Consider the following 15,790-nt stretch of genomic DNA (forward strand, 5'->3'; position numbering starts at 1 on the left):
TTTATTTGGTGGTTCTGCATACAAGTCTCCTTTCTTTTACCGTTTTTATTTCATATAATTTCACCAAATTTTTCCTGTTTTTAAGTTTTACACCTTTGTGATTATCTCCACTGAGGTATTCATCAACAACCACCACACTTCCATCTTGCTTAATAAAAAAAGTAAGATAATCGCTACAGTACTATGGTTATAAAGACATACCATATGGTATTGTTTTCTTTATTTTGTTACACAAAAGACATCATATAGGAGAGTATTTTCTTTATACAAAATATCTTCCAAATTAATACCATTCAAAACAATGTCATGCATGCAACACCTATACACAACAGAATTTACAAATAATACTCCTGGTGCTATTGGCCTCCGTCAGTAGATATCAACACTCAAGAGAAGAATGTGTACTGAGCTTCTGACACCAAGCCCTGTTCAGAGTGGGTATGGCAAGCAGCAGCAGTGACTGAGGCCTGATAACCAATTGTAAAGCAGTAGGAGACATTCTCAGCTAAATTCTTAAATCATTTTCTAAAGTAACAAAGACAACCAAGTCATAAACACTTCTCTCCACTGATCCTTGCCATATACTGTCACCAACCTTCACCTACTTAAGCAAATCTTCCCACTGGGATGGAGAAGCAAATGTATTTGACAACTTTTTACCCCACAAGAATTTTATCTCAGTCTTTCAGGAACCACATTAATTGGGAGAGCCAACTTGGCAAACATCGGAAGACAATGAAAATATGGCTTCTAAAAAAGTTTGCCAGGTGTGCTAATTGTGTTTGCTTGTGCACTTCTAAAATTCTCTGCTGCTTTATTAATTAAATTCAGGTCACTATCTAATCACAGAATTTGTTATATGAAATTAACACCCTGGATTTATATAATCTACAATATATTTGTGCACATTATCTGAATTTTTTTATGAAACTTAATATAGAGGCCAATTGTACGGAACTTAAATTACAAGAAGTGATATAAGGATGAATGAATACATTGCACCAATATGGATGGCCATAATAGTGGTTAGAAATGCTAGTGACTGCTGTCTCCATCCTTAACATCACATCTTTCTCCCTTAACATCACAGGGGGAAAAAAGAGGCTATCCAGGTAGTGGGTGCTGAGGACATTATGATCAGCATACAGTACTTTGTTAGTTATTGCCATGAGCACTACCTCAATACACCTTTGTTGCGAGTGATGATATAACTCAACACTGCAACTACTCTTTATGTGTAAATTTTGTTGTTGCTGATAACATTAGTTTCAAAATGGCTCATTATTGGTTGATAGCAACACTAACTTCAGTGTACCCAGCAAATGACCACAAGCAACACTACCCAAAGTGATTATGTTCTTTACCAGGCCATAAGCCTCGACAAAAGGGAGTTAAATATCAAGAGCATTAAATTTTCTTACAATCCCAGAAAAATACTAACTAGTTTGTAAGTATTTTAAACCTGATATCTGTTAATTTCAACATAAAATCAGCATGTAGTACAAAAAAATATTTCTCAGTGCCAGTCAAATACAACATGAGGCTTACAGCATATAAAGAATATATACAAAAAAAAAAAGCACTTCATTCAAGTGCTAACAATAATACTAGTAATTACACTGAAAACAGCATATATTGGCTATCACTTAAGATCTTCATTCTTAACCTACAGTAGTGAGATCAGACAGACCCTTCTTTTGACGGCATCTCGCACTTGACAACACCAGTCCTGTTCATACACTACCCGTGAACATCACAACACTGGAGCTATGGTGAAAACTATGGTGTAGCTGTGGTTGTGGCCAAATTGAGCAGCAACGTAAGTGTGTCCGTTTATATGAACAGGAGACAGGTATACAGTTGTGGATGGCCTGGATGCTGGTGACGAGCAACTATCATGTACTTGCTCTTATTCCAGCCTTAGTGCCGTCGCCCAAAAATTAACCCTGGGACAACAGTAATAGTTCTCTACTAATTGAGGCTGGGTGTCAGTTTGAGGGGTAGGGTTCCTTACAGCTTATGAACATAGAAATGAACACCACAATACTCCTCATATCCCAGGCCACAATCACACTAAAATCACAATGATAAAAATATAGTTATCTTTACATTGTGTGATTGTCAAGACTTAAAACAAATATTAACCACATTATAAAATGTGTTTTACGTTTACAAAAAAACATACTCTAATTGATTATATCAAACATTTAAAGCATACAATATAGCTATGACAAATGCAGTTGAGGCAATAAATATATTCAAAAGATACAAATTGTCTTTCATTCAAACACAGGAAATTTGAAAGTTTTTATGACCTGAAAACAAATAAAATAATACCGAGAGCCTCAGCTACAGTTTGCCACGGTATAATATAGACAGTTAATCCATGCTACTGCAGTAACAGTCACAGGATCATGACACCCTCTACACTGAGATCACGTGAACTACACTAGTAAGGGCATTCTCACTGTGCCATACCGCACACCTCTAATTCATTGTCATGCAAATGCCAGATTTGTTACCTCATACTTTGGAATGAAGTAAATACTGTAACACTGGGATGTCTGATTTCCTGTTATTAATCATACACAGGATGGGGCACTTAACTGTGATGCCTAAGAACTCTTACAGCCATCAGTGCAGTTGCTGGTGAGAATACCTTTGCCACTTTCCAATTAAGCATAACCGAATTTTGTTTCGGAAACACAGATAGCTGATTGGTGAAATGCCTCTCATAATGGAATTTCAGCCAATGAAAATGAAGTATCTAAACAGAAATAGCTATGTTAAAGATAAAAATTTGGCTTTACTCTCCTGGTCTTCCTGACAGGGGTTTGAGGACAGATGAAAGACACAACTGCGTCTGCTGAGATCACCTCAGAATTGGCAGGATAATAATGTGCTAGAGCTCATTAAGTCAAGCTTAATATTATCTAACAGACTACTACTTTCTGAGCAAATTTAACTTCTTAACCTATCACTTAAAATTTCTTTCCAATAAAACACATAATATGATTCTCTATATATCTGCTACTATATGTAACAGTTATAAATTTCAGGACGAGACCTTGTTTATAACAGTAGTAATTTACAATCAACATAGTTGCAGGAAATAGGGAAGATTCAGGGTAAGAGTAGAAAAATAGTTATCAATATATATTTAGGTTATGAACAAAAACTAGTTTGTTCTATACACATTATTTGTGCTTTTGAAAGACTTACGACACACGAGCACAAGGCAGCAAGTAAGGAGTCCCCACTCTTAAGCTACCCAAATGCCTCACTCCTTTCTCCTCTGCTTTGAGCTTACTTATTATTGAACCATGATTGTACAGGACAAAATGTTTGTACAGTTCTTTGCTAAAAGTAAATAAGAGCCTATGTCATATTACCCACAGTTGCACCCCCTGGGACTACCGTTTCATAAGGCTGACTTTTCCCATACTCACAGCAAACTGGCACATATACATTTCACAATTATTCTGGCTTCCAATTATCTACATATATTTAATATAATAAATAACAATAAAAAAGTCTTACATAATTTACTTCACTCGTCCTAGTACATGAATCAATTACCATTGTTAAAAAGGGTAACTATAAAACATGCAAATAAAACATGGAAAGAAATGGGGATTAAATCTTGAAATCCTGTTTTATGCCTGAAACTAAAATGGATAACTCAATGTGATTACATTAACCCAACATACAGTGAAAGAACCTAAATTTCATCATAAAAGGGTGGTTTGGTTTCAGCAAACAGCTTCTCTTCCTAGTTTGTGTTTGGTGACTGAGTGAGGTATTGTGCATAACATGTCAGTTTCAAATACCTGATGTCTAAGGGGGATACTCCTATTTCCAAGGATCCACTACTGTACTGCATTTGAATAAAAGGGTAGACCTAGTTACAACAAGAAGAAAGATTTGAGGGCACCTTGGCTGCCCTTTCAAGATGATTGATAGGTTTGTTCATAGACTGGGTTGGTGTAACAATGTGAAGTTGTCTGCAGAGGTCATCGTCAGAATTTTTTTGTTAACCCAACTTTAGGGGAATTTAGGGGTACTGTACTATTTACTTAAGCTTCACTGACTTATTAAAACAATAAGCAATTAATGTATTGCACAACAATAAATGTTCCCTGCCAATGCTACAAAAGAAAAATGCCCGCCAAATTACCATTTTCAATCTAATAAAAAATTTGTTTGACAAGCATCTGTGTATTAGGTATAATTCTTTACATTTGAGCTAAATACATGAGTAAAATCTATACAGTAGTTAATAAACTGATGCTGTTTATGAACATACAGATGGATGGAACATCATACAGACGGACGGACGGGTGGATGAATTAAGGTTACACCAAGGTCCCCTTCCAGTTTCACCAGCAGGAAAAAATCAATATAAAATAAAATTAAATAAATAAGTAAATAATAAAATTAACAAACTCAAAAGAGTGTATGGCCAGCTACAGGCCATTCATTAAATATACCTGTATTAAAAAAATTCATGGTAATTTATTGTATGTGATCAATTGAATTTTAAAAGTGTTTCTTAAGGATCATCATCTTAAATGATGGCTAGAAACAGCATAACCTTTTCCCATCATATGAATACTGGCCTTATTAAAATTAGACTTTTTCATTTTGTAAACACTGTACCTGTACAGTTTATCTATCTGATGGATGTTTATAAAATAAAAGATAATGAGGTACTTTGTCTTAATACATCTGCACATTAAAATCTGAAGGAAGATCTTCAGTCAAGTAATGGCTAATACAAGACACATGGCTTCCTCATGGAAAGAACACCCAGGCCTACATAACTGTAAAGCAGATGGTATTAAAATAAGAAGAAATTTGATACATAGTCGTGTGCAAAATATATTGAGTGATCCATTTAATACTGAAGACAGAATTAACTTTATGAAGGAAGTAAGTATACCATACTGAAAGAAATACAATACAATATAAAAAGCAGCATTGAGTGACCTAATGTTTCAGTGCTGGGTGACATTAGTGCAATTTAAGTGATAAAATATACAGTAAGATTTTGTATTCAAATTTTCAGTTATTCTTTTATTTTACTTCATCAATGAGCAAGAAAATGTTTGGATTGTAATTAGTGTATCTGTAAATTTTTCTGTGCAGTTAAAGTATACTATAACTAATAATCTGGGCAATCAGTCTGCTGCAAGAAATCAAAGCTTGGCATGGGAGGTTCCTTCATTGAGAAAGTAAGCTTTTGGCTGGGAAAGGTTTGTGGGTGCAGCTTGCTAAGTATTTTCCACTCCCATATTACAATTCCCTCAGGGTTTGTCTTTTAAGCCCACAAAAGCTTGTTTCTGAATTACTTCATTAATGTATGTACAGATATATGCAAATGTGTAAATATATGTATATACAGTATACAGTAAATACACAGTACGGTATATATTTTTTCTATTCCCAAAGACCAATTCTGACAATAAACCTAGTGCATGGAAACCATGTGGATATGTCAAGATAAAACTAGGTCCCCACATTTTTTTAATGAAATATGTTAAAGACAGGGGGTTCTAGCTAAGTAATTGAGCTTCTTAAATGGGGGACAGGTTCATAAGTTGTGTCCTTGTTGCACTTCCTGGTCCTACAAAATGATTGTGAGATTTTTATTTGCAAATTTGCTTTAGATGTGCTTAAACTGTTCTACATAATAAGACTCTCATTAGATGATGAACAGTCAAAGTTGCCTGTACAAGCATTTTATCTTTTACAAAACTGGTCTCAATAGGGAGAGCATTTTCTATGGAAAATCAGAAGCCATTCAACAACCTACCAAATTACATATATAATTTGGAGAGTGAGGGCAAAGCATTTTACTAAGACAAAACTTACCAGCTATCACATTATTAAGGGTATAATCTTCACTTTTGTTTCCATGGTTCCTTACAACTCTAATGAAAATTGCTTTCGGCAAAACACACACCAAAGTGACAGTAACAAGTCATCATTATGCTTCAGACATGTCATGCTGCTGTTAAACCTTAATGTCAGTGAAAATGATACACACTAGTGATGAGAAAACTGTCACTATCACATCACTGAAAAACTCTGAAATGGACACAGTTTTCAATAATTTGTGTTGCATTACTATCACTTAGCTCAGTAGATTCACACACTTCTGAGAGAAAGGTTTGCTGAGAGGAGTGAAAGATGAAAACATTCTTAAAACAAATTCATGCAATGTTGTGAACAAAGTCGAGTGTTGAACAATTATTTTTTAAAAGACTACAGCAATAAAGAACATGAAAGGCATGGAATGCAGTAGCCCTGGATATGAATATTATATGCATTGAAGTACTGTGAAAACTGTATACACAAAATAAGAAATTAAAATTTAAAAACAAGAACTCAACAAAACGAGTTATTTCAAAGAAATTATATGAATTTTCAAATGCAACCCATCTGTAAAACAGAAATTACCCGGTAAGTAAAATTTGGCCTGTCTTTCCACTTACCTCAGAGTTACCAATAGATGTTCCTTAGGAGGAATAGCTAAGCAGTATTTCATGGCCATCTTAGTTGTTAGTGTGCCAACACTTCTGCTAATAGGTGGTAATTTCTGTAGGTTGTGGTTCAATTTGGTAATAATATTAAATGCTTGATTTACTTGAATTAGACAATGTATGTGCCCAGAACATTAAAACAATATTCTGCCCTTTTGTCCTAAGAGTATACAGCATTATCAATCATCACCTAAGAAAAAAGTCAATTGAAACCATTCTGGTGTGAACTAATGCACATTAAGGACATGTCAATAGCAAGTCATTGACTTGGCATAATACTTTGGTGTGTGATCAGCCTTAGACTGAAACCTATAGGAAATTAATTTATTATATATGATAAGTATTGCAGAATAGCCAATGAGTATATGTTAATTGAAGGCAACACTTGTACCTTAAAAATATCGAAGTTTGACACAGGACCAACAAGCAATTGCCTTGGTACCTGTCTTAAAGATCCTGACTCTCCTAATATCACATTCAAATAAGGCATATATCCTAATATAATTGATTCTTGATGTGCCTGAGAGCTGTCATTCGAGATATTAAAAGAGGCAAAACTCTATCAACAATCAGGAGAGGAATGAAGAACTTCTAAGGCTGGTAGGCAAGCACTACAAATATGAGCTACAATTTAAACTGAGCAGTTACCGGGACTTACAAGGAAGCACGGTCAAATATCATGGTCAACAGAGAGGGCAATTCATTCTAGGATCAAGGTTTATGCCACTTGGGAAGAAACCCAAGTTTAAGACAATCTGTTAATCTGAACACAACTTTTTAAATACCACAAAACTAATACTGTGATGAGATATCTTGCAAATATTGCCCCTTTACCAAAAGTTATAAAATAACCATCAGCTGAGCAAATCACATTCAAGTAAAAATTGTTCAAAAAAATCTCATACAAAATAATAAAATACTGCATTTGAAATGGTCAATACTTGATGTTGGTAAAGTAGAGCATACTAAGTAAAGTGAAAATAAATACAATAAGTATAGACTGCTATTAACCCCTGGAAAAGGTAATACAGAGATCATTTACCACTGTATGAGGAGAATACTCAGAAACCTTAAACCTTATCAACTAAATATAAATATGATGATAATACTTGTTCCTTGATATTTCAGTTGCAGCATCACTTGTAAATAATAAAAAAAAAAAAACATAAGTATATTTGAAGTTCCTTCAAAACTCCAAAATACTATTGCACATTACTATAAAAAATGTGCAATCTGGCTTTCTCAACACCTACACATCAGGAACATCCTGACCAACAATAAGCCAGATTCATAAAAAGTTCTGGAACTGCCCAAAGAGTGCTTCTTCTAATTTCAAAACATATTAAAGCACTAACATATTCCATTTATCTGAAAGCTTTTGCTGGAACAGTATAAAGCCTTCAGTCTTTCTAACAAAGATGAAGAGTGAGAAAAATATAAAGCCAGACAGTCGATTGATTAACACTGAGCAGTTGCAACAAGACTTATTTAATTCAATACACCCAAGCCTGCCACCATAGACATACGGGGCAGTATAAAATAAAGATTTGGTAAATATCTTTGACAATTTCATTTTTCTCTTTAGAGGCTACAAGTTGTGCTAGGAGCAATATTGATTTTCTACTTTTTACAAACCCTAAAACAAAATGTTTTTAGCTGGTCGAGTGGGAGCGCTTTCTCTTCCAGCAATCAGGATCAATCCGTTTTCTTTCCTCAGCCTGTGCACGAGCTTCAGCATTAAACTTCTCTCTGTCTTCTTCTGGTAGTGACTTCCACATGGTACCCAAGACAACTGAAATGGCTCTGAAAAAAAAAAAAAAAAAAAAAAAAATTAATTACACAGCAAAATATTGAGAGCTTCAGATGATGGAAACAACAGTTATTATTTTATGGGAAAAATAACATCAAAAGAAAGTGTTTTTAGGAAGCAAAATAAATACAGTACTGTACTGTACTGCATTAAGGCTAATAAACCAGCAATATAAATAATGTCCTATTTTCTATCTTACAGATTATTCTACTCAGTAAATTTGAATAACCTTCTCTATATTTCTATAAAATTATATACAATACTGTACTGTTTACTGCAATGAATAAAACCTGATGCAAATTTTGTATTCTAATAAATTATCAATACACTGTAATATGAAATTCTATTTCGATTAAAACAAAGGAAACATACACCGAACTGTTTATCAAACAGGTAGCTAATCAGTTAACATTACCATGACAAAAGACTATGCTTAAGGTAAAAAAGTCAACAATTAAAATTTTAGATAATATCAAATAGAAACAAAGATCTTGAGTTCCCTTTTCAAACAACCGTCTGATTACTGGGACTTTTTTCAAATTAAGCCAAATTGTTCAAAATCTCCCACATGGTTACCATGCGAGCCTCTTTCACCTATGTATACAGAGCCTGGCATCTGGTATACAATTCCACCCAGCATTTACACAGAACAAAGGTGCATGTGAAACCATGGCCTTATTTTCAACTCTTGGGTAACTTTTTGAGTAGAAACGTAAACAAATTATATCATAGTCATGTGTCACAGTATCTACTGTGACACTCGTGAACCTTAAACATATGACAAAAGGAGGGTTACATCTTAAGATAAAAAACAAGATGCGTGACATTTAAAACTCAAAGGGAATTACGGTCACAGTTTGCAGTTAAAACAATAGGAAAAAAAAAAAATTATATATATATATATATATATATATATATATACACACACATGTATATACAGTCGACCCTCGTTAATTCGGACTAATAGGGGGGGAAGGGTGTCTGTTTTAGCCGATTGTCCGAATTAACCGATTTAGGGGTTAATATTGTATTATATTTCAAAGTCATTGTATTCGTCACGATTTTATCCCACTTTCCACTGTAATACGTACGTAATTTCAGCAAAAATATTACATTTCCGTGAATGTATTATATCAAGCACAGTATGAATAGAATACCATTGTAATATAACAGTATTTTAACCGAAAACTACTAAAAAAACGAATAACATCTCAAGAACATCGGAAGCTTAGGTAAAGTCTTTTGTTTTCGTCATGTATTTTATCCTATTTTACATTGTAATACATCACGTTTCAGCAAAACTACTATTTATTTCCAAGAATATATTCATTCAGGCACAGTTTAGGTAAAATATACATGTGATGTAACAGTTTTTTAACTGAAAACGATTTGAAAAACACGTACCCTCTAGCCCTGTTCAAGGAGAGGACTGGGAGAAGCTGTTTGGTGCTGCAGACGATGACAAGGAAAATGATTTGGATGAATTTTAATGAAAATATTCAGAAATATGGTATCGTAGTATTTATTCAAGTCAATTAGGATAGAATATGATTGTAATACAACAGTTTTTTAACTGAAAACCAATCGAAAAGCGATTACGGTAACATCTTTTGAACGAAAGAAAGCGAAAGTCATTGTTTTCGTCACGATTTTATCCCACTTTCCACTGTAAAACGTACGTCATTTCAGCAAAAATATTAAATTTCCGTGACTGCATTATATCAAGCACAGTATGAATAGAATACCATTGTAATATAACAGTATTTTAACCAAAAACTACTAAAAAAACGAGTAACTTCTCTTGAACATCGGAAGGTTAGGTAAAATCTTTTGTTTTCGTCATGTATTTTATCCTATTTTACATTGTAATACATCACGTTTCAGCAAAACTATTATTTATTTCCGAGAATATATTCATTCAGGCACAGTTAAGGTAAAATATACATGTGATGTAACAGTTTTTTAACTGAAAACGGTTCGAAAAACATGTGTACCGTGTAGCTGATACTCAACAGCTGGTTGTGCGTCATGCGTCGTTGTAAACAATAGGAGGTTCAAGTAGATTACCGGGTATTATATTAAGTGTGAAATATCAAAAAGGTTTTTATTACCGGTATTTTTTGTAGATCAATGAGAACTGTGATACCATATATGATATGATAAGTTAGCCTCTGCTAAGAACTTCAACATAGACTACCGGTACTGAAAACACGTTGTAAGGTAATTTAGCCTATTGTAAGTTGGTGAGCTTCATTTGCTGAAGGAACTGCACAACTTTTCATTACTAATTGGTACAAATTTTACGTTTCCATTGTTTACTGGCAGTAAATGGCAAATATTTTTCATGTCTGAAGCTAAAAGTTGCATCCCCCCCCCACACTAGTGGTGGAGATGTTACATTTGACCAAACAGACGCTGGTGTTTTATCCCAGCAGTGGGTGGACCAGCATTTTAGCTTAAGGTCCGCGTAGGTAATATTCCTACAAATCTTAAAAAAAAAAAAAAAAAAAGTTCGTGGATAAGATAAATCTTGATAAAATCATTTTCCGTGTGATTTTATCAAGATATATATATATATATATATATAATATATATATATATATATATTACACACACAATTGGGTCTTCATTTACGTGGTCAATTGAACCCAAAAGAAGTACCGCGTAAAATGAGAAACACATAAATGAAATACCAGAAAATATGGGATTAATTGAAATAGAGACTGGGCCGACCCCCAAACTCCACTTTTTCCGACACAATACGTACCTTGTAGTCAAAATAACATCTTAATTTTATGATGGTATGCACACACAATTAATAATTAAGAGAAATATCAATAATATTAGTTTTTTTTAACGCTTACATTAGTAGAAAAGATGGCTGGGCACACGGGGATGGGGGGTTGGTTCCGAGGCAGAGGGCAGATTATTGGCCCTCACCTGTATCACTATCCACCACAGAGGCTTGCAGGGCCTCTTTGTCAAACCCCTCAAAGTCCATATCCTCACTATCACTGACTTGGGCCGGCTGTGGTGGGTGGTGAACTTGGTAATGTTTTGATGACTGGGCGACCTTGTGCACACCCTGCCCGCGCCGCTACCCACGTAAATGACCAAATTTGCCGCGTAAATCAAGCATTTCAATTCTGGCAAGGCACCGCGTAAATGATAAAACACGAAAACCAAAACCGCGTAAATCCTTATATATATACTCAGCGATTGGTTTACACAATGTAACAATTTAAACTTTTTGTTATTTCTTTTATTATTATTAATACCTTTACCAATGTTTTAATTTTTTTTAATTTCTTTTCATTTAATTTTGTTGGAAATTGTGAACTACTGTACTGCAGTTTTGGGTGAAGCTATCATTAGTTAAATCATTAGCGAAATTAATAAGAACTGAGGTGTTTTGCCAAATATCAGTATCGGTGAACGAGAGAAGTTCTTCTGTAGCATCAATGACAGATACTCCTTGTTTTTACTGTAGCTTACTGTAAAATTAGATCCACCTCCGAATAAATACAGGATAGTACAAGGCAAGTATTTCCTTTCAATACACCTTGAAATGATTCCCAGTCTGTGACAACTTTTTTATAAATCGTCATCAATATATTTTTTAATTCCGTATACCTGTACTAGTGATAAAAGAAATATTTTCATATTCTATATGTTTAGAATGATGAAACTGTACAGTACTGTCTTTTCAAACCATACCTGTTATCTTTGCCAGGGTACTGCTGAATAAGCCGAAGCCTGTGATGCTTAGCGAAGAGCATGAATCCGTTCATTGGCCTTCGAGCACGGTTGCCTCCACCCTCAGCACCTCCAATGGCTCCCCCAGTCCCACGAACATCTCGACTTTTCTTTGAAGGTGATGCAGGTGGTGAGAGGAAGACTGTGCGGTGAGTGTGTGGTGGGAAAGTAGCACTAGGGGGTGCTGAGTATGCACCAGGGCCTCCTTCTACTGGGTCATCATTGAAGTCAAACCTAAGGGTAAAATGGAATTCACTTATTCCATATAATTTGATAGCCTTCCAAATATTAAGTGTAGATGCTATGCCATGGGTGGGCAATGATTTTAACTAATGGGCCACATCAACAGCTTAGGTAAGTTTCACAGGCCACATGCTTTTTGTCAATGTAAAATTGTAAATGTTTAATAATACCGTATACAGGTATAGAGAAAAAAATAGAATTGAAATACGTTAAAAATTAGGTTATATAAAAATTTAATTGTGCAGTAAATGCATTACATATTAATGAGAAACAAACTCTTTAAAGAATAGAAGCATTACTGTACACTTGTTGCATGAAATAAATGGGCTAAATAAAAAAGAAATTAGATGTAGCAGTATATCACATAGCTATGAGGTACATAAGTGTACTATACGTACACTCTATTGAAAAAATAAACTGAACACTTGCTACAAAAATACAAGCAGTCTTCACAAACCTCTTCATGGCATCAGCAAGGTCTGGAGTAACAACAGGGATGGGAGTCTGAGTAGTTTCTGGATGGTAAGGTGGGAGACACACATCTCCTTCCTGCAGCTGTTGGCATGGAAGGCTATACCTTTCACTTGTACGTTCTGGGAACACGCTGCACCACCCTTTAAGTTAGAGATACAGTTTGTCATGATAAAAGAATGTCTTCCTTAAAACTAGTAATTTGTTCAACAAATCAACCAGTTATATATAACACTAATGGAATACTCTATGTGAAATGCTGCCATTGTAAATCTTGAAAAATCCTTTACTGAAAACACATGATAGGGGAGGGGGCTGTATTAAAAATGAGTGAAGAAACGGTATATTAAGTATTGTAACAGGAAACCTTATCTAACCCTCCCACATTTGACCCCAGATATGACCATGTTTATACCCCTCCTAGTAACGATGCAAGACTCTTAATTGTTAAAATTTAAGATGGCATAAAGATAAATAGAAAAATGGATATTTTACCACCAGTATATAAACTGGCTGAAGGTACAGTACATAATTACTTGTGTTGCTACCTTTCTTGTCAGTTATAAATCCTGGTTTTAGCTATACAGTACACTATTTAAATCATAAGGACCTTGTTTCTCTATAACTGTATTACTTTAATGAAACTTGTTAGCTTTCCATTTGTTATTTCTATTTCCAGCAGAATAAAAACATAATTTAAAATAAAACAGTTCCACTTGTTTAAAATTCCAAAGAATTGTTGTATGATGTTGAGATATCTCAAACCAACATTTTCTATGTAAATTAGCAACACTTACCTTTTCCATGTACATAGAATGGATGATCAGGAGGTGTGATGACCATGATATCTTCCTGCTGTACCATGACAGGCCGAAAATATAGTTGGCAATAACTTGGTGGACCAGACATGTGCGATGATGATCCCTCGTGAAGAATACGCATTAGATGCAAGCCATGGGGGGCATACCGCTGTTGATGGGTTCGTTCTAATTGACCCAGTTCCTCACTCAGTCTTGCTCCAGTTACTTGACCACCTCCGCCCAAAACAAAATGAACACGTACTCCTGACATGAAGACAGACCATACATTTGTGGGCCACTGATGGCCTGATGTTGGCTGAGGAGATATTGATGAAGGACAAGGTGATGAACCTGGTCCCAATCTATCTGAATGTCCAAGGCCACTAAGACCTTGTGGTCCCATTGGGCCACCCTGGAGATGAGGAGAAGGTAAGTGCGGAGACACGTGGTGCGGAGAGGGCATATGTGGTGATGGCACATGGGAATAAGACACGTGACAATCTGCTATCATTCCCTCATTCTCTAACTCCTCTCTGGAGGAGTTTAGGGATGATGTGGATGGATGAGATGGTGCTGGAGACAAAAGGGAGGAAGGAAGACCCCCTATAGCAGCTGTAGACAAATTTAGGGGGCCCTGTGTTCCACCAGACATATCTCCAGTACCAAAGGATGAGCCATTAGAGTTTCCCTCACTGAATGGAAATCTACTAGTAATTACTGGGATGGCAGAGTGAGGGTGAGGGGTATGAGGTGTATGTGGAGTGGGCAGTCCAGGAATTCTTAACGATGATGAAGATGAAGACGATGACGAGGATGGTATCCCTGTAGACGGCTCGCGCACCTCAGCTGTAGATCTGATTACTCCTTGAGTTGCTGTAGCTGGCAGTTGGAGACCTTGAGCTTCCAGTTGAAATGACCAGCTGTGGGCTCTGTAATGATACAAGATACTAAAATTACTATTAGGCACCGAAAAAATGAACACTACTGTTTAGACAAAATCATTTGTAAACCTTTTCAAAATTCTATAGAATCATTGCAGATTCCTTCCCTTACTCTCCCTTTTCTTTACCTATAAAGGATGCTTTATTTTTCATGAGGTCAATTTTAATCACTAGTTCAATTCATAAATCAGTAAAAGCAAAATTTAAGTAGCTACAGCATAATTGTTTTCAGCACAGAAGGTAAACAACACACTCACATAGTATTCACTTTCAGTACTGTATCTAATATCTTGTGGCAATAATTTAAGCTAACCAGATGTGTCAAAATGTACTAAAATCTACTTGAGATGCTTCCTACCTTTTTCTAAGGGGTAAGTTCTTTTGTGTAAGTGGTGACTTTGGGCTGGTGGTGGTGATGGCTGCAAACTCGGGAATCATGGCCTCTGGCTCCAAATTTCTCTTGCTTAGGTCTAGCGGAGGAGGCACTGGACGCATCTAAGGAAGTCAAAAGTAACTTGAAATGAGAGCCAGAAAATTTTCGAGTGTATCTGATGCACTCAACAACCTGTTGAAAAGAGATAAGGATCATCTTGAATTAACTTTAATTTTTTCTTTACTTTCGGCAGAGGGATTTTTTTCATAATTTAAAAAACATATTTATCTGGATTATACTAAATGGGTTTCAGGGATGTGAAACTTTTGAATCCATTAAAATTCTTTCTTTTTACAAGAAAATTATATCAAAAATTCATAAAAAGATTTAGCACTGCTACTGATCTTTTGTCAATTAAGCTCTTTGTAATCTTAATGTAAATTCTGCTGTATAAAAACTGTCCACTGAACACTCCTAAAAAGTTCAACTCACTCAGCTTCTACCTGACTTACAATTCCCTCCTCCCATTTAGAACAAGAATTAAGACACTTTAGCAATATTCAGGTTCCACTCATTCTTTGCTGCTAGCCAATTACATGTTTACAAGTTTGGTCACTATGAAAATATAATACACTTTCCTTTACTACTGTGCCTCTCTATGGAATAATATCAGTGAGTAAGAGATAGCAATCATACATCTGACAGATGGATGATTTACTCAGCAGGAACATTATTGCCAATACTTGTCCTTTTGCCTAAAATACTTTACTATCTGCAAGAAAAGTTAATTTTCTATACTACTTTAATTCAATGTTACACCTACTGTCATGCAACAGGAATTAAGTTAAAAG

At 35.2% G+C, this 15,790-nt stretch overlaps 1 protein-coding gene across 3 annotated transcripts in view; it reads right to left on the reverse strand.

The window, feature by feature from the left end:
* Window positions 1-205: 205 nt before the first annotated feature.
* Window positions 206-15,790, reverse strand: part of LOC121872323 (HMG box-containing protein 1-like) — a 29,017-nt gene continuing 13,432 nt past the window's right edge. The window contains exons 3-7 of one of the 3 annotated variants that reach the window (XM_042375041.1): window positions 14,925-15,061; window positions 13,623-14,554; window positions 12,812-12,968; window positions 12,073-12,345; window positions 206-8,348 (exon numbers count right to left, since the gene is read on the reverse strand). In XM_042375041.1, coding sequence (XP_042230975.1) covers window positions 8,198-8,348; window positions 12,073-12,345; window positions 12,812-12,968; window positions 13,623-14,554; window positions 14,925-15,061 — 1,650 coding nt within the window. In that variant the 3' untranslated portion in view covers window positions 206-8,197. Of the gene's footprint in view, window positions 8,349-12,072; window positions 12,346-12,811; window positions 12,969-13,622; window positions 14,573-14,924; window positions 15,132-15,790 lie in introns of all 3 variants that reach the window. The other 2 variants (XM_042375040.1, XM_042375042.1) reach the window with 2 other exon arrangements.

Source organism: Homarus americanus, unplaced genomic scaffold (genome assembly GCF_018991925.1).
Source record: "Homarus americanus isolate GMGI-L3 unplaced genomic scaffold, GMGI_Hamer_2.0 scaffold5589, whole genome shotgun sequence".
In the NCBI taxonomy this organism is placed as follows: domain Eukaryota; kingdom Metazoa; phylum Arthropoda; class Malacostraca; order Decapoda; family Nephropidae; genus Homarus; species Homarus americanus.